This window comes from Chiloscyllium plagiosum, chromosome 3 (genome assembly GCF_004010195.1).
Source record: "Chiloscyllium plagiosum isolate BGI_BamShark_2017 chromosome 3, ASM401019v2, whole genome shotgun sequence".
Lineage (NCBI taxonomy): Eukaryota > Metazoa > Chordata > Chondrichthyes > Orectolobiformes > Hemiscylliidae > Chiloscyllium > Chiloscyllium plagiosum.
The window spans coordinates 75,025,343-75,050,449 of record NC_057712.1 but is presented as its reverse complement, the minus strand read 5'-3'; the positions used below and the strand labels follow the sequence as shown (position 1 = coordinate 75,050,449).

General features: G+C 39.8%; 1 protein-coding gene across 1 annotated transcript in view; it reads left to right on the top strand.

Annotated features, from left to right (window-relative positions):
• lama4 (laminin, alpha 4) overlaps nt 1-25,107 on the top strand; it is a 192,789-nt gene that overhangs the window by 81,058 nt on the left and 86,624 nt on the right. Inside the window, exons 16-20 of the mRNA XM_043684602.1 lie at nt 7,609-7,750; nt 12,600-12,696; nt 17,298-17,414; nt 19,721-19,903; nt 22,291-22,430. Coding sequence (XP_043540537.1) covers nt 7,609-7,750; nt 12,600-12,696; nt 17,298-17,414; nt 19,721-19,903; nt 22,291-22,430 — 679 coding nt within the window. The remainder of the gene's footprint in view (nt 1-7,608; nt 7,751-12,599; nt 12,697-17,297; nt 17,415-19,720; nt 19,904-22,290; nt 22,431-25,107) is intronic.

Sequence of the window (25,107 nt, the reverse complement as noted above, 5' to 3'; positions counted from 1 at the left end):
CTAGTTTCTCTGGGCCCTTTTCTTGTCCATTTGACTTTTCATTTCTCCTTACCTTTTTGAAACAATCAGTTTCCAGAGGTCACAGCTAATGATGATTGTTTACCAGTGGTTTGGATGTGAGCATAAGAGGTACAGTTAGTAGGTTTGCAGATGACACCAACATTGGAGGTGTAGTGGACAGCGAACAGGGTTACCTCAGATTACAACAGGATCTGGACCAGATGGGCCAATGGGCTGAGAAGTGGCAGATGGAGTTTAATTCAGATAAATGTGAGGTGCTGCATTTTGGGAAAGCAAATCTTAGCAGTTCTTATACACTTAATGGTAAGGTCCTAGGGAGTGTTGCTGAACAAAGAGACCTTGGAGTTCAGGTTCATAGCTCCTTGAAGGTGGAGTTTCAGGTAGATAAGATAGTGAATGTGGCGTTTGGTATGCTTTCCTTTATTGGTCAGAGTATTGAGTACAGGAGTTGGGAGGTCATGTTACGGCTGTACAGAACATTGGTTACGCTGGAAATGTGTTGCTGGAAAAGCGCAGCAGGTCAGGCAGCATCCAGGGAACAGGGGAATCGACGTTTCGGGCATAAGCCCTTCTTCCTGAAGAAGGGCTTATGCCCGAAACGTCGATTCCCCTGTTCCCTGGATGCTGCCTGACCTGCTGCGCTTTTCCAGCAACACATTTCCGGCTCTGATCTCCAGCATCTGCAGACCTCACTTTCTCCAGAACATTGGTTAGGCTACTGTTGGAATATTGCATGCAATTCTGGTCTCCTGTCTATCGGAAAGATGTTGTGAAGCTTGAAAGGGTTCAGGAAAGATCTACAAGGATGTTGCCAGGGTTGGAGCATCTAAGCTACAGGGAGAGGCTGAACAGGCTGGGGCTGTTTTCCCTGGAGTGTCGGAGGCTGAGGGGTGACCTTATAGAGGTTTACAAAATTATGAGAGGCATGGATAGGATAAATAGACAAAGTCTTTTCCCTGGGGTTGGAGAGTCCAGAACTAGAGTGCATAGGTTTAGGGTGAGAGGGGAAAGATATAAAAGAGACCTAAGGGGCAACGTTTTCACACAGAGGGTGGAAGTATATGGAATGAGCTGCCAGAGGAAGTGATGGAGGCTAGTACAATTGCAACATTTGAGAGGCATTTGGATGGATATATGAATAGGAAGGGTTTGGAGGGATATGGGCTGGGTGCTGGCAGGTGGGACTAGATTGGTTTGTGATATCTGGTCGGCATGGATGGGTTGGACTGAAGGGTCTGTTTCCATGCTGTACATCTCTATGACTCTATGGTGTGGTGTTTTTTCCCCTCACCTTCACTTCTCACTAGCAGGTGTCCATCTAGTGAAGATATTAAAGCCTATCAGGTCATGATCCAGTAGCTAGTTCACAATACAAAAAGATTGTGGTTACATAGCTGCTATTCATCTTGTGAATATTGTGCGTTGTTGGCTTTATAGTGATGAATGTGTGCTGACGGGCCTTTGAGTTGGTTGAGGCACATAAGATGGAAACCTTTCTTTCTCCTGCTAAGTCTGTTTCACAATTGTCTTTGCTGTAGGTGAGTGTACTGAGGCTTCACTCACTATTTAGTGTTCCTAGTAACATTACTGTTATTTCACACACTTACTCAACTTGGAAATAACAGCTGCAGTTTTTGTGATGGGTCTGTTGATTTCTTCTGGTGATTACGTAGTGTAGATGTGTGATGCTCTCAATGACCTCCAGTATCACATTGCAATACCACAGTCTATCAGCATTAACAATGTCTTAAGACTCTGACACTTGACACCCTGCTGCTTATGATTAAACCAAACTATATAGAAAGGTGATAGAGTGTCCATTTACTACGGCAGCTGTCCCTCAGTATGGAATGTTAATGTGTTATTTTCACAGCAACTCTTGCCCATCCAAGGTCCTCTTTTATCTTGGACCTTGGATGGGTGAGACTGAACAGCTTTTTGTAGATAAGCACCTTTTGTAGGTTACCTGAAGGCATGTAACAGCAAAGAGAAAAATATGGCAAATAAGATCAGTGCATCTCAACCTTGTGTGGCCCCACTATGGATCTCAGAGCTGCTGAACACAATGTGTTCTGGAAAGAAAAGATCATAATGAGTAACATCAGCGGGGAAGCCAGATTATTCCAGTTGCTTGTGCTCATGTTGTTGAATATTTTGGTGAGGTGGATGAAGGCAATGTGCAATAGTTTCTTTTGTTCACAGCATTTCTGTGGGGCTGAGGAAATCATATCAATTGTGGATCTTCCAGTTCTGAAAAACACTGGAACTTGTGATAGAATGGAATTGAATAGGAATTTATTTTCATGTGTAGTTTTACATGAAAAATACAGTGAAAAGTTTTATAAGTCACCCCACCACCGCATCCTACATCAGTGATAGAAATCATACATAAGAAAATAAAGTAAAATTAAGATAAAGTTCACAGTTCAGTTAATGGCTCTTGGGCTGGGGAAAGCCAATTAAAGAACAATGGAATACCCTGACGATGCAGTCAGGATGAGACTGCCATGCTAGGCTGCTGGAATACTAGACTGGAAGCCTCTGCTGAGGAAGACCGCCATGCTGTTCCCAGACCACCACATCTGGACGAGACTATCTGTCAGGCCACTGGAATACCTGGACACCGAAAATGAAGAAGACCTCCACATCGGGATGAGACTGCCATGCTGGGACAAGACTGCCACACTGGGAGATCGCCACGCTGGGCCAACACCACCCTTTTCCTCCTTCAGGTGCCAGGCTCACTGCAGACCTGGATCCTCAGCTTAGCCCAAAGGTCTTGGCTGAGGGAGTCAGCCTGGGACCTGTCCTGACTTGCCAGGAGACCCCAGGCCAGGGTGGAGCAGATTTCGACTCGTCCTGGCATTGCTGCCACTGAAGGCCTCCTCCTTCCGTCACTCTCCAGATGTCAAAGAAAAGAAAATGAAGAAATATACAGCAAAAGTAAAAAGATGAAAAACAGACAGAAAGCCAACAGGACTGGACGAGCCCCATGCTCACACCCCCTCTGCTGCTGCCGCCATCTTAAAAAAGCTAATACCTCCACATAACTTCTCCCCTGCCTTTGTTCTCAATGGAGCTGCTTTATTTGCGATTAGATCTATTGCCTTTCTGACCCCATAATACACAATGTTATTCACCATATGATAAAAGTGTATAATGAATATTATAATTTTGGGAATGTGGATTTTTAAAATAGGGGCAGGATAGATGCATTTAAAGAAGATCTGCAGTCTGACAAGGGCAATACTGGCAAATAATTTCCCCACAACATTCAGCTGGGAGATTCCTTGATAGCTGTTGCACTCATTGTAGTCACCCATGTTTTTTGTACAGGGTCTTCACCCTTATCCTGAGACATTGCTCATTCCCTGCAGCAGAGACATAGAGTCTGTACAGATGCTGCAGGAGTTCTACTTTCCTGTTCTGGAATTCATGTGGTGTAGCATCAGAACTTGGAACTTTGTCGTTGTGAAGCAAGTCAACAGCTGGTGGGCGGCACGGTGGCACAGTGGTTAGCACTGCTGCCTCACAGCGCCTGAGACCCGGGTTCAATTCCCGCCTCAGGCGACTGACTGTGTGGAGTTTGCACATTCTCCCCGTGTCTGCGTGGGTTTCCTCCGGGTGCTCCGGTTTCCTCCCACAATCCAAAGATGTGCAAGTCAGGTGAATTGGCCATGCTAAATTGCCCGTAGTGTTAGGTAATGGGTAAACGTAGGGGTATGGGTGGTTTGCGCTTCGGCGGCTCAGTGTGGACTTGTTGGGCCGAAGGGCCTGTTTCCACACTGTAATGTAATCTAATCTAATCTAATTTTTGTAGCTATTCTATTATGTACTCATTATCCAGGTCTTCCTTTAACGGGCAGACCTTCTCTGGTGTCTAAACTCTCCTGAGTGATTTTGTTCTCCATAGCGTTTAACTCAGGGTGGTAAGGTACACATATCTCTCAATAGTTAATTATATTCCTCCCCTGATGACCCCCCTCCCCCCCCCCCCCCCCACTTTGTTCTCAATGGAGCTGCTTTCTTTGTTGCCTTTCTAATCCTATAATGCACAATGTTATTCACCATTTGATAAAAGTGCATAATGCATATTATAATTTGGGAATTTTGGATTTTAAAAATAGGGGCAGTTAGGTTTTGGTTTAAGCTCTATGCCGATAACTTATTTTAAATAAGTCAGAAAAGCATTTGGAAAAGTAACCTAAATACATCATTTTCAGGAAAACATGTGATTCAATAAATAGCTATTCAATACCTATGGTTTTAATTGATCAACTGATAATATTGTGAAACAAAAACAGCAAGTGCTAGAGAACCTCAGCAAATCTTGCAGCACTTGTGGAGAAAGAAACAGAGTTAAAGTTTCAAGTCCATTAAGAAGAAGAGTCATACCAGACTCTATACATTAATTTGGTTTCTCTCTGCACAGATGCTGCTGAGTTTCTCCAGCAGCTTCGTTTGTATTTCAGAATTTCAACATCCACAGTATTTTGCTTTTAGTTGAGTGTCGACATTGTGAGATTATGACCCACAGAAAAACAGGTGATCGGGGACATGCAATGATTCAAGAAGGCAGCTCACCAACACATTTAAGGGCTACTACGGACGGTCAATGACGCCAAGTCTGATGAATGAATAAACAAAAGTTTAGTTCAGAAGAGTCAGGTTTTAGCTTTCGCCTAACAAGAATCAGGTTTGCAATTCAAGAGAGCAGTTTCTTCCTAGAAATAGGATAGTTTGTTAGCTTTAGAATCTCTGGGTTGAGAGAGAATATCAAAGTCTTTTGGCTGTCAGACCTTGAAAAGGAATCTATGCCTTCAGAACTGTGAAAAAAGTCTTAACTGTTTTAGCAGTCCAAGAAGAAAAATTGGATAGAGTCAGTTAAGTAAGAAATCAGAGTTAAGATGATAATATTTCTCTGCGTTTGAGAGTCTGAAAATATTTTTTTCTGGAAAAAGGATGAATTTTCTGCTTAACAAATTATGATCTTTTCAAATTATTTATATATACATCTACTTTTTGTCATTGTTCATAATAAACTTGTGTTCTTCTGTTAAAAGAGTACTGGTGGCCCCTTGTGACTAATCATTATATAACCTAACTGCAAAATTAAAACTTACGATCCATCAAGCCCAGGTTTTATTTTGGGATCTGACTTGTCCAATATTACCATCAGCTAGGATCATAACCACTGCGTCAAAAGGCATTTGAATATGCTGGCAAGGCTGTAATCTGTACTCATTGGCAAAGCACCTACAATCAGTTGGACTTTACTTTGAAGACCTCTTATTGCATTTCGAGCAATCTCACCCCGATCTCAAATAAACAACATCACAACCATGTGCACCAGATTGATGGATGACGTTTTGCTGGTTGATAGCACATGCAAGGCAGCAGTGTGTGACATGAAAGTTGATTGGCTGAACATTGACATAGCTTCAGTATAAACAACCAGACTTGCTGAGATTGGATCACTGAAAGAAAAAAAATCATTCCATGTTCCTCTGATAGGAGAAGGTGCTGATGTGGAGGTTTGTACGTTTGCTGTAAATGACTCATGACTCTCAATGATTAAGAAAATTTCTCAAATTATGTGCCTCTGCCTCTCAATTCAAAAAGTCTAGTTAACCTCGCGAGTACATATGAGCTCTTAAGCATTGTGCTGCACCTGAGGGAAATCAACCTTGTGCTTTGAGGAGCTTGATGTTATCACCAGAAGAATTCTTAAGTCAGAAGATGTTTTACTGGTGGAGTTTGCTGCAAGAGACCATGAGGCATGGTTCTAGCTTCAGATATTACAGCTTGGAAAAGATAAATGAGAAAGGGCAGAAGCTACTTAATTATTGATGCTACCTAGAGTTTTGCATAACTAAAACTTTAAGGACAAACCATGCCGTGAGTCGTCCTTAAGACAAGTAAAATCAGTGCATTGGCACTAGTTGGATCTGCCTGTGGCCAAATGTGACTCTATCAAGAGCATTCTCAACACAAGGGAGCTACCGCGATACTGAACATGATATGGATGTGCACTATAAGCTGCAACCCTTGAGGTTTTTCCACTTAATGTAGAAATGCCAATATCAATTTTAGCCAGACTACCCAAATAAGAATCAACCTCTCCTTGTTTGGATTGAACAGACATTGACAGCACCCACACCCACAGTGCAGAAGTGAAATGGAACAAGCCATTTACAATACTGTATGGAGAACAAGGTCTGAAGATGCTGTTGGGTTCAGGGCTAACACAGCTGGAATGAAATTTGACATTGAAAACCAAGCAATTGCAATCTTTAAGTTTTAAACTTATTTATATGACAACACTTAGTCATATGTCTTCATGTATTCTTGTACCAAATCATTATGGAAGTGATGATGAAAATCATGAAAGTGAAGCAGGAAGGCGATATTAATGTCACTGGACTCGGAGCTGTAAATGTTTGACGCGAGATTTCAGAATTTGTAATTCTACGCATTCTCCTCTTGGCCCTCAAGGTAACTTTAAAAATGTAAAAACAAGCTTGACCAGAGTTCTTGAAGCCCAGATCATGCAGACCGTAGTTGACTGTGCTAGCCTGAATCAGCCTGGGGTCAAATTGGCGCATTTGTCCCTGCATCATTAAGACGTGATCCTGCCATTTCATTTAGGTCTTGACTTCTCTGGAACAGACTAATTAATCTCTATCTGAATTCATGCAAGCAAAATGTTTGAGATATAATGACCTCTTGCCCTATTCTATCAACACCCTGTACACCACAATTGTGCAGCCAATTTCAGTATGAGTGCCTTGTACAAGTGTGCTGACAACTACCACCGTGGTAGGATGGATATCAAACAACGATGAGATAGAATGCTTGGTGTTGTGATGCAATTACAACAACCTCTCTCTCAATGTCAGTGACCAACAATCTGTCCTGGACCTCCCATTTAGATGTGATGGTCAAGACGGCACAACAATGCCTCTTCTTCCTCAGGCAGCTTAGGAAATTTGGCATGTCCATGAGGACCCTCAACATAGATGCACCATAAGCATTTTATCTGGATGCATAACAGTTTGGTATGGCAACTGCTGTGCCCAGGACCATAAGAAACTACAGAAGCATGTGTGCACAGTCCATTATAAAAGTCAACCTCCCATCCATGCAGAAAGGCAGCCAACATCATCAAAGACCCCTCCCACCCCAGTAATGCTCTCTTCCGACATCTTCCATCAGGCAGAATATACAGAAGCTTGAACAGACCCACCAATAGATTGAAGAACAGCTTTTCCCTGCTGTTATTAGACTGCTGAATGGACCTCTCTAACTTCAAATAATGTTGATCTTGTTTGTGCACCTTCTGTGCAGACGTAATCTTGTATGCCTTGCTCTGTCTCAGCTCCCTTTGATCTGTACATCCTTGTTTGCTATGACCAGCCTGTACTGCTCGCAAAACAAAGCTTTTGATTGTACTTAGGTACATGTGACTACAGTAAATCAAATCAAATGAAATCTTCACCCCTGCATTGCTTCCACACAATGAATGATAATTAAAGTTAGATCTTGTGATATCATGTTAGTAAGAAATGACTTTTTTTCTTTTCACAGTATTTTGAAGAGTATTGATGCAAATGGAATTGTCCAGAAGGCTATAAATGCTTCAAATGTCTACGACAATATTGTTCAATATGTAGCAGAGGCTGAGGAGAATGCAACCACTTTACTCAATGCTGCACAGAGAGCTGAGGATGTAAGTGTTTCAATTTTAGCTTATTGAATCTACTGTGAAACAAAAGTTTCAGACACTTCAAGAACACCATTAACATTTAATGGGTACAATCATATTTAGTCTAATTGCATTTTTTTATTAAATAAGGGTAATTTTTTTTTCTGTTGATAGTATAGTAAAGAATGGAATTCACCTTTTGTGGTTGTGAGTGTATTACATATTGCATGTCATGTATGTCAGCATGATTCCAGTTACTTCTTAGTCAGTGGAATTTTTTGTTTCACACTAACCATTTATGTTGTCTCTGAATGAAATTTTCAAGGTTTTTTAAAATTTATTTACTTATTCATTGACGTGCCCCATTGTAGGACTAATTGCTGAGCCTACTGCAAACATTTAAACTGCTTATTACTTTGTATGCCGATTAGTTAATATTTTAAATCAGCATTGCATTTGCCTTGGAATTTTTCTTTTATTTTAGCACTGTTAGGACATTTGGATAGTTTTGTATCGGTGTTTAGCAGAAGAAAAATCAAACCGCAAAATACTCAGCGGTTGAATTGTGGCCTAATTCAGTTGCATGGCATCAGATTTTAAAAAAAATGTTTGCATGGCAAGGCCAGTACTTCTTACCCCTCCTTAACTGCCCTTGAACTGAGTGGCTCATTAGGTCATTTCGGAGTGCATTTTAAGAGTCAACCACATTTCCGTGGGTCTAGAATCACAGACCAGGTAAGAATGCCTTGGCTAATCCAAAAGGTGCTTGGCAGTGGAGCAATGTTGAGTCCATTGGAACTGACATGTTAATTCAGAATGGAATGAACTTTACAATTATAAAATAGTTTGATTTACATCAATATTTTAGATGATTAGTTTGCTATCAAATTTTGACTGATCATCTCTGTTAGCTTTCAAAGGCCCTGCAGAGTGCTGTCTCACAACTACTTTCATTAATATGAATCAGTACTTTAAACTCTACACTTTATTACCACACAATGTGCTTTCTAGCAGGAAGTCACATTAATAATGCAAAGCCTGAACAGCAATGGAAGCTAAGGTCAGCTATTATTGCAACCACGGAAACAGACAAAAGATATTTAAAGGACAGCTGATAAAATGCCTGCACAGTGAGGGACTAAAAAGATAAACTGTGGGAAAGATGAGTAATTATCATCCACATTCGGTTTACCAGAAGCACTGGATGCATGAAAGTAAATTAGTGAAATCAGAAAGCACTAGCAGATTGAAGTGACATGCTAAAACAAGCCAGCATAGGCAGCCAAACAAGTAAGTTTCCATCTTTTCCTGATACAAAATATTAAGCTGCAGCACTAGCTACTTAGATTCAAACACCTCAAGGCATGGGATTTATGAATGGCGACTCTTGGAATATTTAAATTACTTGTAATTGCGAAATGCCTTCTGAACTTGACTGCATAGCCACTATTCCCATCACCCACGAAGGAGCAGCGGTCCGAAAGCTTGTGATTTCAAATAAACCTATTGGGCTATAACCTAGTGTTGTGCGACTTCTGACTTTGTCCACCCCAGTCCAATACTGACACTTCCACATCATAGCCACTATTCTATTCCCAGCAGAGGTTAAACACAATGAATATGCATCTGTAAGCTTGAGTTATTCAGTATGTTTCTAGAATTGAGTAACTGTTCGACATTATCATAGACTTTCAATGGTTATACTTTTTTTTGCTTGTAAAACATGGTTCATATAATAAACAGTAAATAACGTACGCAGTGAAGATATAAAATATTTCAGAAAGCTGCCACCTTCTAAAGGCACCACTTCTGAAGTCACAAGTTAGAAAAAGCATCAGTAGAGTTGGAATGATGAAGCTGGAGACATGTATTGAAATATTATTATTTATGTCATATAGGTATTAACTACAATAATATTACAGAGAGTATTGATCAATGAAAGTAATCTTTGAAGCTGCTAACTTGAGACAGCATATTACTACTTTGGAGTAAATTTTCCTCCTTGAAGCGTGAAAAGTAATCATTTAATGGACTGACAATCAATAAGTGCTGCGGGCTACTTCCCTAAAAATGGAAATATGGCTGTTGTCATTGAGCAAACCGGCACTTAGTAAAACTGTGAAATATATTACAAGCACAAACTCAGCTATTCATTTGTAATGATCTCAATACCAAGCTTGAGAATGTAGCGCCTGGAGAATCATACTGCATAGTTCAGAAGGCGAAAGTGATGGTGTTTTTAGGATAGGCATAACCCAGCCATAGGTTTGACTGCAGATCCTGATTCTCCTTTGCTTGTAGTAAATATAGTTCAGTGTCTGTCTCAGATGGTAACATCACTTTGGCCTATCAAGCATTCCTGTACCAGAAAGTGAACAGGTTTGGCCCAATACAGTTGTCGTGAACACAGAGCTTTTGTAGTTAAGGATAAAGTCACCATAGTCCTACTGGACTATAGGCTACTTTCTGATTTAGAGAGAGTTGACTGGTAGTGGTTTAATAGGCAAAAGTGAGGACTGCAGATGCTGGAAATCAGAGTCTAGATTAGAGTGGTGCTGGAAAAGCACAGCAGGTATCAGGCAGCATCCGAGGAGCAGGAAAACTGATGTTTCAGGCAGAAGCCCTTCATCAAGAATGTCGATTTTTGATGGTGGTGGTTTAATGTTAGGGTCACTGCTTCGCAGGAGAGGGGAGAGGTTGAGAAGAAGGGTGTGGAAATTGAATCCACACTGTTGACAACACTCTGCATTGCAAATTAACCATCCAGTCATAGGGCTTTTGCTATAGGAAAGATGGTGTTAAACTTGAAAGGGCTTAGAAAGGATTTACAAAGATGTTGCAGGGACTGGAGAGTTTGAGCTGTAGGGAGAGGTTGTATAGGCTGGGGCTTTTTTTCCTGGGGTATTCGAGGCTGAGGGATAATCTTATCGAGGTTTGTAAAATCATGAGGGACATGGCTAGAGTGAAAGCCAAGGTCTTTTTCCCAGGATAGGGGAGTCTAAAACTAGAGGGTATAGTTTTAAGATGAGAGGGGAAAGATTTAAAAAGGAACTGAGGGATAACTTTTTAACACAAAGGGTGGTGCATATCTGGAACAAGCTGCTAGAGGAGGTAGTGGAGGCTGGTACGATTACAACATTTAAAAGCTTCTGGATTGGTATATGAATAGGAAGGGTTTGGAGGGATATGGTCCAAATGCAGGTAAGTGAGATAGATCAATTTATCAGGATATCTGGTGTGGATGAGTTGGACTGAAGGATCTGTTTCCATGCTATATAAGTGTATGCTTCTATGATACTTGGTAAGGTAATTCTTCAACTCTCTTAATTTCACCAGTTAGCTTCAATGCCTGAATCTTCCAATCTGGGCAGGAATCTTAATTTTCGACACAGATTAGTCAAATATTTAGCTCACTTACATTCCAGCTTAAATTCCAGGACAGGAGCCTTCTCAGTCAAAGCAGTGCCATTCAGTCTAGCAATTTAGATAGCAACAGAGTAGATTGTGTTGAAAGGATGCTCCTTACCTCCTGATGGTAGCAGTCATATTCCATGGTTTGAAGATCCTAAAGCCTAAAGAAAGTAAATATGTAAGGAGAGTGAAAGGGTAAGGTGGCAGATAGGGAGAGTACATGCAGCAGATGGGTAGAGAAGAGTGTGCCAAACGAGTGAGGGATAGTGTGGCTGCTGGATAGTCGTTAGGATGATACCTGGACGTCATGTAAGTCGACGAGTTTGAGGCTAGATTGAAGTAGGTTAGGTCTGGACAGGTGAGTGTAGGGAACTATTAAGGCAGTTCTGGTTGATGGTTCAGGTTTGTGTGTATTGTATGTTCCTGAGAGGTGAAATCAGGGAATGTCATGTACCTGCGAAGCCATCGAGAAGACAATGTTGCGGGGGATGTGTGAGGTGTTTGCAGCAGTGAGTCAGGCATCTGTGTATTAAGGAGCATAATCGGGGTGTGGGGTCTGTGGTATGTTGGTTGGTGGGGAGGTCCATTTAAAAATTAACAAGGATTTAGAGCAGAGTTTAATTCATTTTCCCCTTCATGAATTACAAAGCTTGTTAAGCCAGAACCTTCCAAATGCTCCAACTCTAACTGTGAGAATTGTGAACTTTCTTATGGAGTTGCCAGGGAAATGGACCATCAGAATTTTCAATTTCCAGGGCAGTTCCTGCAAAGTTAACTGCATCGGAACTTTTCCATCTCCAGACTGCACTTCAGCAACAACCACGGTCCTATTGAAAGATCTAGCCAAAATTTCCCTAAATGTCCCTGATATTTTGGCAGTTCAGATGAACATGCTATTTTATGAAAAGTATAGCATAATAAGAGTTATCACCCTCCGCTCATAGCAGCATTAGACCTTTCAAACTTTCGTCAGAGATTTTAGCAGATCTTACTGGAAACCTCAGAGCAGTTTTGAACCTACCAATCTTTGATTGCAATTTTAAACCAAGGCCTGGCTGCCTTCAATCTCTGCTGAGGCCTGCAGGCTGTTCCTGTCAACTTTGGGCTTTCCTGCAACCGATTCTTACCACTCCATTATGTGTTCCAATGATTGCATTGCCAGATATCCTCAGCACCACTGGATTTCTCCCTGTTGGAAGTCTGCCAAAAGCCTAATGTGGCTCGGTAATAAAATCCAAACAAGCACGTGGGTCAGAATTCCAGTGGTTTTGGAGAGATATGCAGAAGGTCCAATTTTCTGGAGCAATATTACAAGAAGGAAAAAGCAGTCATTTAGTATCTAATAAGACAGGAAACACTTTATGGTGTGAACTTTATATGAGAGTTGAAACCGATTAATCGCAATCTTCCTTATTCGAATAGGGAGTGCTACTGAGCGTTCTGACCATGTTATTATTTGCAGGCTGTGGAAGGAATTCAAACACAGAGTACCTGGCTCAGAAACAGCAGTGAGGCGCTTTTGAAGAAAGTGAGGGAACTAGATGCAACCATGAAGGACAGTAAGTATACTCAGAGTGGGAATGGTCTTTCACACCTCATAAGGAATCCTTGTAATGGCCCTGGCATAGTTTTTTTTTGTGCCCAGTGTCTGTTGCTAGCAACTTCTCCCTCCCTTTCTCATGGATTCGCACTATCCATTTCATGCTATAACCATTCATGCTTTCATGCGTGCTTTCAGCTCCTTTAAACCCTGATATCCCAACAACATTTCAGGTTGGGAATAATTTATCACTTTTTAAATGAAACCCAAGACTTCTCATTCACTTCTGCAAAGATTTCCCATCCAGTTCACATGGGCACAATGTTAAACTCAAGGCTTACATTTAACTTTGTATTTTTTTTTCACCAGTTGACTAACTGTTACAGTTAATGATCTCCAAATGGTATATGCCTAACTGGCTAGAATAATTAGTTATCTCAAAAAATATTATTATATACAAACATTGGTTAAATTGTTCATGTTTGGCAAGGGCTAGTAAGAATGTTAGAGATTAATAACACATGAAATAGGTTAAATTATAAATTCAGAAGTTCATTGTTAAGTCAGTTGCTTCGGCCCTAATTACATTGAAACTTTTTAGTTTATAAACTCAGATACCAAAGGAAACTCCCTTATCTCAGATCACTAAAGAAAACTGCACTGTTGAAAGAATGTAAATCTGAAGCACATTGAGAAGCTGTATTTCATTATTAAGTAGGTAGCTTAACTGTCGTGCAAGAAGTATCAGACAGAGCACAGGACAGGGCCCTATAATATTCACTTTGAGATGGGAGATCAAGGCTTGTAGCAGCCTGTAAATGTGGTTATGTGAAGGTTCAGCTGAATTTAATGATAGGACATGAACTGTTTCTTTATATTCCATGACTGGGACACAGGTTGAAGAGCAGTTTGGTTGTCAGTAAAAGTTATTGAAAGTGTTTTCAGTTGCTCATTGTAATGAAGTTTGTGTTAAGTCATGATGATGTAAAAAGAACAAATTAATCTGACATCAGTAGAAAAGAAAACACCAATTTAAAATGAGTATTTGAAGAGAGGTCTCAGGCACGACAATGAACTGTGCTATTTGAGAATTTGTTGTGCACAGATAGAGGAGTGTTACAGTCCTTAAGGAGTGAAGACCTTACTTATAGATATGGAGCAAGTGGTCACAGGGACAGTTTATGTGCTCACAGCCACAGCCCGGAGATACCCCAGACTGTATCTCAATACGCAAATAGCATACAAACATGGAAACATATGAATTAGCTGCACATGTAGGCCATTCAGCTCCTTGTGCCAACTCTGTGATTCAATCTGATCATGTTATGTTTGAATTCCACATTCCAATCTATTCAGGATAATGCTTGATTCTGTTGCCTAACAAAAGCCGATTTGCCTTAACCTTAAAAGTACTCAATGCTTCTACCTCCATTTTTTTTGAGGCAAAGAGATCCAAAATCACACAACCTTCTGAGACAGAAAATTCTCCAAGTCCCTGTCCTAAAAGAAAACCTATAATGTTAAAACAGTGTCCCTCACTCCAGGTCTGGACTGATGTGCAAAAGGAAATGTAATTTCCACATTCATGTGTCAAGACCATTCAGGACTTTGTTATTCAGTCAACTCACCCTCATTCTTCTAAACTCTAATGAAAGTAAGTTCAGCCTATCCAACTCTTCCTCATGATAAAACAACCCATTCATTCCAAATGTCAATCTAGTTAAACTCCTCTGAATCACCACCAAAACATTTATAATCTTCCCTGAATAAGGGTCCTGCATTTGAGATGTGGCTGCACCAATGCCCTATGTAAGCATAACATCCTTTTTAATAAAGGAGAGTATTCCATTAAGTATCTCAGTGTAGTACTATTGTACAGCTGTACTATGCATTTGTCACTCATGCACTCAAACACCTACATCCCTCTGTACCTCAGGATTCTGCAGTGGTTCTCCACTTCTGGCTTAGTGTATGAGATCAAACACCACGTCTTCTGTGTCTTGGGTAAATCCTGCTGGCAGATATTGAATCTAAATAGATCCTAAAATTTTAGTCATTTTAGTGACTAGAACCAGGTGGATCTAATTGACAATGAGATGATTAATTGGGGTTGTTAACATGGATCAATCAGGAAGCCCTGGCTGACCAATATCACCAGGGGAAGGTAGTGTGGGGGTTAAATTATAAAAAGAAAAAGAAAAGAAAAAAAATAACCGGGGAAGCACTCCTGTGGCACAGTGGTAGAGTCCCTATCTCTGAGCCAGGAGGCCTAGGTTCAAATCTTACCTGCTCCAGAGTTGTGTAATAACCTCTGAACAGGCCATTTAGGAAAATATCCCCCTATAACCAGAGGATTTTGAATCTTCTCAGTTCAGGGACTGACTCCGAGCTGGATGGCCACAGCCAGTGAACTGTGCACAAGTAACTAATGGGTGACTTGATGATGGGATACTGGCTTCTGTGCAGTTATTTTGGTCACACTGCCTTATTAACATATTTAAATTGCTGGATGACCTGTCAAGAGCAGGTTAATTGGCTGCCACTCAACCCATTTCTATTAAAATGGGAAGTGAATCTGTGAAAGACAGCTTTGTGTCTAGTTTCACAGTTTGGAAATTTTGACATCCTCCATCCATGTCTGTTACTCATGTCTGTTGTAGAGGGTTAAAATCTACTAATGTAACCACCTGATGAAGGAGCGGTGCTCCGAAAGCTAGTGCTTCCAATTAAACCTGTTGGACTATAACCTGGTGTTGTGTGATTTTTAACTTTGTACACCCCAGTCCATCGCCGGCATCTCCAAATCAGTGCATCTTTCAGCAGACTATTTCAATTATACAGAATATGCTCTGACATTATTTAAGGATTGTGGCTTGTAAGGAATCAGTAAATATATTATCTTACAATGTGTAAATTTAAAAAAAATCCAGCTCCATTTTTAGGTACTCACTTCAAGTATGAGTTCCATTAGTTCTGATATACGCTATTCAGGGACAAGATGAAGCCCCTTTTGCGAAGGTACCTGCCTTCATTTGGCTCAACAGCCCATAATGGTCCCCAGCCTAGAAATAAAAGGGAACTCCTGAGAGAGGATTCGACTTTCCCCATTTCAAGCCTTTTCTAATATAGGTGCTCTTGCTTGAACGGGCAGAATCAAGTTATGCAACTAGATCTTGTGGAAGCTGTAAAAGCCTAAATTTCATTATTTCTGCATCTACATTTAATGTTTCCTCTGTTGATTATTTTGGGCATAGGATTAAGTCTCAAAGCTATATGTTCAAAAACTTTGAAGTTTACATTTGCATTTTGACAAACCAAAATCTATATTAGAACTTAGTCTATGCAAAAATAGACTGCGAAAAGATCTTCAATAACATTGAGTTTGAATATGCCATGATGTATGTCTGAACCATCATTATCTCTGCAAGTAAAATCTAACAAATTGCTTGTGGCTGTAATCAATATTAATTAAACTTTGGTCTGTCTGTTGAACCTGGATGGTTGACATAGCTCTTTGTTTAGATTGATTTGTGACCATGCCTAGTCCACTTGCCTTAGCTGGGGTTTGAATCAGAATGTTTCTGTAATAACGTGTTCAACTTCAGTGAGCACAGCGAATTTAAAAGTACTGAGGTCCATTTCAAATTGATTGCCCTCTCGGCACCTCAGTCAGGTACTGGAAGAGAATACATGGTTTGTGCATTCTTCTCCAAAGGTTTAATTAATCAGCTAGAAAAGGTATACCACCATCACATTACATTTATAATGTCTGAATGAGTTTCTCAGTTAGTGAGTCAACAGTGCTAGCTAGACGGCATTTAAATTGTTCATTCCCTGTTCACTTCATCTAACACAGCTGTCATGTGCACAGTTGCCCTTACTTAAGTTTAAAATAGTAGTCTTATACCCACTCATCTATCCTTCAAACTTGATGTAAAACAATCATGTTATGGTTATTGTTACAGAGAAGTGCTTCTTTTGTAAACTCTGAAGTTAGTAATTAACCCAGTGACATTACATATTACCAAGCCGAGTATATACCCTGCTCTCTGGTTTGTTTTAGAATATGCTACTGTAAGAACTTTTCTTGAAGACACTCTATGAACCCCTCATCAAGATCTGTAATATCAATCTGACATTTTGAGTTTATACATAGATTGAAGTCACCCATAATAGTTGCTGTCCCTTTATCAGATTAACCCAATATTTGTCCTTCCAACATCATGTTTACCCTTTGTATTACTGTTTGGAAGTCTGTACATCACTCCCACTAGTTACTTCTTTCCTGTACTTTTTCTCAGCTCTACCCAGACTGATCCCACATCCTGATCTCTTGAAATAAAGTCGTCTCTATTTTTTGCACCAATAACATTGTTGATTAAGAGTGCTACCCCTCTGCCTTAACATAACTTCCTACTCATCTTACTGTTGTATACCACCTAATATTCAGAGCTCAATTCTTTTTACCCTGTAGCCATGTCTTCATAGTAGTGATCAAATCATGTTTATTCAGTTCAATGTGTGCTATCAATTGATCTACTTTAATACACCTCTATATTAACTTTAAGTGCTCATTGTGAATTTGATGTCACTTAAGTCTGTTTTGTTAACTTCCTACAGATGATAAGACCACTTTTCAGGATACCAGGCGCCATGTGGATGCAGTAATTGGCAAGAAAAATTACACAGTAAACCGTTTACAAAATGCTGTAAACCAGTTAGCATTGATTGAGCCAAGTAAGTACTTCTGCAAATATAACTTTCATTAAGGTACAACAATTTTCATTCATCTTGCAACTTTAATCTTACAAAACAGTTAGGGATGGAAAGATTTACTGTGGCTGGGCTCAGATTTTGAAGCCAGGTCGGAATCTTCTGTGCTGTTACTGTTGGGTATGTGACGTGTCTCAGCAAAGATTGGTATCCTTTTGTAGTTTTTGTGCCATATCTAAATTTGGGTTCAAGACAAGTTGGATGAGGAGAATGCAAAATCAAGAAATCTCTTCAAACTTAGGCTTCTGTAGAATTCTATTTATTGCACTACATACAATTATACAGAGTAATCTGAGACACACTGGGCTCTGATACTATTATTCCATTGTTAAGAGGCTGTTATCTAAATGAACTTCTCTCTTCAGATCTAGTTTAATCTAGTTCACTCTTTCCACATTGTATTATTTATACCATGAGGGGGAAGTAGCACATTACATCATCATAAGGTAGCTCTGGGATCCTAAAGCCCTTGCACAATGTGTATGATTTTAGTAAAGTTTTGCAGTGGTTACTTTTAACATCAACGGATATCCATCTTCACTGGGACAAGCCATCTCATTCAGACAGCCTCGCCATCAGCCTACGAGTATCTATTTCACCATGCCATTATTGTATTTTTGACATTGACACTGTACCAGTGCCTAAAGAATGAAGTAAAATCACAGGTCAAAGACAATATAAGTCAATTAGTGTTTGGCACAACATTTTTTCTTGTTTTATAGGATCTTTCGATGGATGAAACATATTTTCTGGATGAATTCACATGATTTAAGAACATTATTTTAATGCCTTTATTGTCTCAACTCACCAATTCATGTATTGTCATTAACCTTCTGTTTTATACCAATGCACATTCTTCTGTTTCTGCTTCTGCTTCTGTAACTGACTGTCCATTTGCTTCTTTGGTAACTACTTGTTTATTCACTTTAGTCCTATTCTCCCTGAAGTCCCTGATTCCCTCTGCCTTATCCATTACCTTCCAACGTTAAAAAGGTAATGGACCCTAACGTTAATGGGCCTTTATTGCAAGCAGGATGGAGTATAAGTGTAGAGAAGTTTTCACAGGGCATTTTGTGGGAATGTGATTTAGGTTTTCCTAGTTAAGGAGGGCTACCCTTGCATTAGAAGTTGTTCAAAGGAGGTTCACTGTGTTGATTCCTGAAGTGATTGTCTTGTGAACAGCTGAACAGGTTTGGCCTATACTCATTGACCTTGAGAATAAATAAGACGTGATCTATTAAGACACATAACATTCTGTGTAGGTTTGGAGGGTAGATGCTGAAATGATGTTTCTCCTTATTGGGAATCTAGAACTAAAAACTAAAAGTAAGAGCTATTCTGTTTGAGATCATGATGAGGAAATTTGTTTTCTCTGAGGGTCATTAATCTTTGGAAATCTCTTTCCCACAGAGCAGTGGATGCTGAGTCATTGAATATATTCAAGGCTACATTGGACATGTTTTTGATCAACAAGAGAGTCAAGGGCTAAGGAAGGCAGGCAGAGAAATGGAGTTTTGATCGTAATTAGATCAGCCAATATTTTATCAAATGATTGGGAAAGCTCAAAGCCTAATGGCCTATTCTTGCTTCTGTTTCTTAGTTTTTAATATCCAATTCCCAATTTTAACCATTTTCTTACTCAATATCTATGAATGTCACTTCTAATGACAATACTTGATTACATTTATATGTGATGAACAAAGTGTAAATAAAACCTAAACAGGATCTTAGGCTTATGGAAGATTATTCCAGGACTAAGTTAAAAATCACACAACACCAGGTTATAGTCCAACAGGTTTAATTGGAAGCACACTAGCTTTCGGAGTGATGCTCCTTCATCAGGTGATAGTGAAGGGCTCGATCGTAACACAGAATTTATAGCAAAAATTTACAGTGTGGTGTAACTGAAATTATACATTGAAAAATTGATTGTCTGTTAAGCCTTTCATCTTTTAGAATACAGTGATAGTTTCACTTCTTTCATGTATAAATCACCAAATCTCCAAATCATTCCACGACTAAGTCGGCATCAGTAATTTTGAAATATAATTTAAATATGTCAAGAAACAAAATTCTATTAACTCACTTTTCATGATTGATATTGATGAGTAGATTGCACAGTTTCTGTCTGATTATGTCTCTGAGATTAGAGTGGTCAGACTACAGAAAGTGACATCCCTACTAAGGATCAATCTAAAAAATAATGATGGAAATCATTATAAATCATGATGGAAAATTAGTGCAAATTTTAACATATGTAAATATTTTAGGTAATAAGAACCGGTTCAACCAATCAAAGCTAATTGCAGAAGAAGCAAAAGACACTGCTGAAATGGTCCTGCAGGCTGTAAATGATATGGATGAGTTTTTGAAAGGCTGGCCTCAGAATATAAGTGCTTCTGCTGAAGATGGGACTGCTTTCAAGAAGACAGTGAGCTCAGCTGGTGACTCAGGTACAGGATGGTTGAGTGGTTATCATACAGCTCCTATTTCATATCCTTTCATACTTAGAAAGAAACTCAAAACTTTGTAAAATGATGTGACTTCAGAGTTTACAAACTGCAAAGACAAGAGCCTGCCATTAGAATTTCAAATAATTTGAATTCAAACTGTAATATTTCTTCAGTCCTAAATTGACCACTAAAAATTGACTTTAAAGAATCTGTCTCCAAAAGAAGTTCTGAGAGGTTGCAAGTGTATAATTTTAGATTAGATTCCCTACAGTGTGGAAACAGGCCCTTCGGCCCAACAAGTCCACACCAACACTCCGAAGATTAACCCACCCAGATCCATTTCCCTCTGACTAATGCAGCTAACACTTTGGGCAACTTAGCACGGCCAATTCACCTGGCCTGCACATCTTTGGACTGTGGGAAGAAACCCACACATACATGGGGAGAATGTGCAAACTCCACACAGACAGTCACCCAAGCCTGGAGTTGAACCTGGGACCCTGGTGCTATGAGGCAGCAGTGCTAACCACTGAGCCACCAGAAATGTAATGGTTCCATTGCTGGGCTGGAGACATGAATTTGCATTACACCACAGCAGGTGGAGAATTCAAGTCTACTTACTTAAAGAAATCTGGAATTTAAGAAAAGCAGTAGCAATTACAGTGACCATGAATCACTGAATTGTCATTTGAATCCATTTGGTTTATTAATGCCCTTTCAAGGAAGGAAATCTAATGTTTATATGCAATCTGGCTTTTTAGTGACTGCAAAACCACAGAAATGTGATTGACTCTTAACTGCCTGCTGAAATGTTCTAACGAATCGGTTCCTGCTCTGGAATATTTAAACTCTGTATTCCTATTCTAGTGTTTTTTTATTTTTATTATTTCAATCTTTAACAACACCATATCTGCACCTAAGCACCCTGTACCTAAGGTGGTGCCAAGAGGTGACATTACAAATTTTTCACCGCACTCATTTGAGTGCATTGACAGTAAACACTTTTCTATTCTATTCCAGTCTTCCTTGCATTTAGGGAGACAGTAGGTGACTCATCACCACCTTTTCACTGGCAATTAGAGATGGATTACCATATCATATTAACGATTATGGGAATGATATCATGGAAGTTAGGAAATTCTTTATCGGTAATAAATGGAACAGCATAATAATCAAGCCACTACCGACTGCCTCCCTGGCAGACATTGACAATTTACTGTTGAATTAATTTAATCCTAAGATAAAAATGAAAGTGTGTTATTAAGTAAGTTTTGAATTCATGCACCATTTATAAATTGAAGGTCTATAAATTGGTAGTACAAATTTTGGTGTTACTGAGAAAAGACATTATTTCAAAGCTTTTCATTTTGAACATATCAGGACAGTTCATATAAATGCAAAAAGGTGGAGAGCAATATGTATCCTGTATGAGAGGAGAGAGCTGATTGGTTGCCAAGGGACTCTGATTGGTAAAGGTGCCACAGTTAACTGTTAAGCTTTGATTAAATTTCACACCAGTTAGGTTGATTTCAAGACATTGCCCTTAGAAATAAACCTTAGAAAGGCTGTCACCTATTTTTGTGACTTGAAGCAGGTGCAATTTTTCTCCATTTTTTTTCCATTTGCAAAGAATAGGGGCCTATGTAATACTACATACCTGTGAATATTTAGGTATAACAGTGGGCTACATGAAAGACTGGCTCAGTGTACTGGTGCTTTTGAGGTTTAATTTAAAAACATGATACCTCCCATGTACGCTCACCCCTCACCCTTTCGCAAAATCCCCTTGTCCCATAATGCTAACCCATCATGGTCCTAACCCCAGCCAGTTGTAATTGTCAATCAACCATGAAATAGAAGGAATGGCACTGTGATAATGAATGGGAGTGAAATCAGCTGTACAGCAGGAATCAAGAAATGAAAACTCTTGTGCTTATTTTCAATTAAGTAGCAAGCATTTTTTTTTACAAGGTCCAGACATCTTTTTCAAAGATTTTAAAGTGTAGGAATTTTAAAAGCTTTCACAACTGTTTTTGACAGCTCCATTTGACAAGTCTTGTTGTCAATTGAAATAAGCCCAAAGGTTTCCATTACTGGGTTAGGTCGCTAAAAGTGCAAATGTTTTTATGTTGCACATCAGAATTCCTCATATGTTAGTCATTTTTTGGCTATTATATCTCTTTATATTTACTGTCATACTAAGCTTTCCAAAATTATTATGCTTGTCTAATATCTAGTTATTTTCTGATGTTTGCTATATGAATAGTTTTTTTTAACTGGAATATTCAGTTAATCATGGCTGTAATGGTAAAATGAGAAAAGTACAGCCTTCTACTTTACATGAATTTGTGCAGCTTTTCAATGTTACATTGCTGTTGTACTTCCAGTGAAAAATTTGACAGAAATAGTTCCAAAACTCTTGGACAAACTTCGAATCGTGGAACAGAAAAAGCCAGCCAGCAATATTTCTGCCAGTATTCTGCGAATTCGAGAACTCATTGCACAGACACGCAATGTGGCCAGCAAGGTGAGAAGACTTACTCACTCAAGTTAATGGTAGAATAATTCAAGCACCATGTTTGTCTTAATCAAAAGCAAAATACTGTGAATGTTGGAAATCTGAAACAAAAACAGAAAGTGTTGGAAAAACTCAGCATCTGTGGGGAGAGAAACAGTTTCAATGTTCAGTATGGTTCTTCTCTTTCTGCAGATACTACCAGACCTGCTGAGTTTCTTCAGCATGTTTTGTTTTCATTAGTGTTCACCTTATTTCAAGCTAATTTAAAGCACATAAAGTGAGCATCCCTATTCTTTTAGTTGACAGCCACTGATGAAGAAGCAGCGCTCCGAAAGCTAGTGCCTCCAAATCAACCTGTTGGACTATAATCTGGTGTTCTGTGATTTTTAACTTTGTACACTCCAGTCCAACACTGGCACCTCCAAATCCTATTCTTTTAGTTATTTTGAGAAAATGTATTGCTAAATACACTCCAGGAAAAATTTGCAACATGTGTTACAAATAGGGAGCAACAGTCAATGGCTTTTGAGATAAGATAAAAATTTCTGCCATTATGGAATCCTTATGAATGGACAGTCTTTAGTAGAGCACTTGTGATTTATTTCATGGATGTAGCCATTTTTATAATTTAATATTCCAATTTGTAGCTCGTTGTTAATAGAGTTGTTAAGTGACAGCATATTCTGAATTAAGTATACATGATCCAGGCTTCATGACAAACTTTCCACGTGGAGTGTGTCTCCCTGGCACCAGATATCGGAGTACATCAATCCTAACCTTGGATCCCAATCCTAACCCTATCTGAACACATTGAATTAAAATTGATGCTAAAAGTTCACATTAAGTTTTAGTTATGGCATTCAGAGCAGTTCAAATTTCAATAAAACCAACTGAATAAAGTTTGTGAGAAGATTTGTAGCTCAGGTGCTCATTGTTGTTGTTCTGTTCACCGAGCTGAGAATTTGTGTTGCAGATGTTCGTCCCCGGTCTAGGTGACATCCTCAGTGCTTGGGAGCCTCCTGTGAAGCGCTTCTGTGTTGTTTCCTCTGGTATTTATAGTGGTTTGTCTCTGCCGCTTCCGGTTGTCCGTTCCAGCTGTCCGCTGCAGTGGCCGGTATATTGGGTCCAGGTCGATGTGTTTGTTGATAGAATCTGTGGATCAGTGCCATGCCTCTAGGAATTCCCTGGCTGTTCTGTTTGGCTTGTCCTATAATAGTAGTATTGTCCCAGTCGAACTCATGTTGCTTGTCATCTGTGTGTGTGGCTATCCTTAGTAGTCAGCTATCCTTAGTAGCCACACACGCAGATGACAAGCAACATGAGTTCAACTGGGACAACACTACTATTATAGGACAAGCCAAACAGAGAACAGCCAGGGAATTCCTAGAGGCATGGCACTCATCCACAGATTCTATCAACAAACACATCGACCTGGACCCAATATACCGGCCAATGCGGTGGACAGCTGGCACTGACAACCGGAAGCGGCAGAGACAAACCACTATAAATGCTGGAGGAAGCATCACAGAAGTGCTTCACAGGAGTCTCCCAAGTACTGAGGATGTAACCTAGACAGGGAACGAAAAGTCTGCAACACAAATTCCCAGCTCGGCGAACAGAACCACAACAACCAACTGAATATAATTATTTATACTAAACATGCTGCATATTATTTTACTGAATTTCCACTATTCTCTCAGCCTTTTCCTTTAATTTGGTGAAGTTGACTGCTTTGAATAGCATCACAAATCCTCGGTGATCGGCTTCACTAAAGCTGTTTTTGTTTTATCAGCTTCTGTCGCCCATCACTGCCTTATACTAACGTGGAGCAACTATTAAGGCTAAGATTTAGGTTCAGATTTGGCTCTCAGTATGATTACAAATCAATCACTAGAGATTTCCTCTCTTTTGCACAGACAAAAGGCAGAGATTTTTATTTTTTGTTTAAAGTATAGGGGCAAGTATGTATGGTGTTAACCGAAAAAACACAAACACTGCTGAGAAAACTCATCCAATCATCCTCCAATAATCTCATTAGGAGCTGACAGGTGAAAAGTGGGTGAGTTTCTATTCAAAACACAGACATTGAAACTGTCGACCCTGATGAGTCAGAGGCTGGCAGCTTCTTAGTCCCAAAGTCTGTAATTGTGGCCGAAACTTTGGTGATTCAACGATGAGTTAAGTACTTTTTATATTATTTTCGTGAGGTGGGAGCTGCAAGGAGAGGGGGTTTGAGTTTCAGAATCCACCTCTTTCCTGTCCATCCATGTCTGAGATTGCCCCCAGGTTGCAATACACTTTCATGAATGCAGATTTCTCCAGCTTTCTCATTTCCCCTCCCCTCACCTTATCTCAGTCCCAACCCTCAGACTCAGCACCGCCGCCTTGACCTGCAATCTTCTTCCCGACCTGTCCGCCCCAACCCCTCTCTGGCCTATCATCCTCACCTTAACCTCCTTCCACCTATCGTATTCTCAATGCCCCCCCCCAAATCCATCCTCCCTACCTTTTTATCTTAGCCTGCTTGGCACACCCTCCTCATTCCTGAAGAAGGGCTTATGCCTGAAATGCGATTCTCCTGTTCCTTTGATGCTGCCTGACCTGCTGCACTTTTCCAGCAACACATTTTTAAGCCCTGATCTCCAGCATCTGCTGTCCTCACTTTCTCCTATACACTTTCATCCCC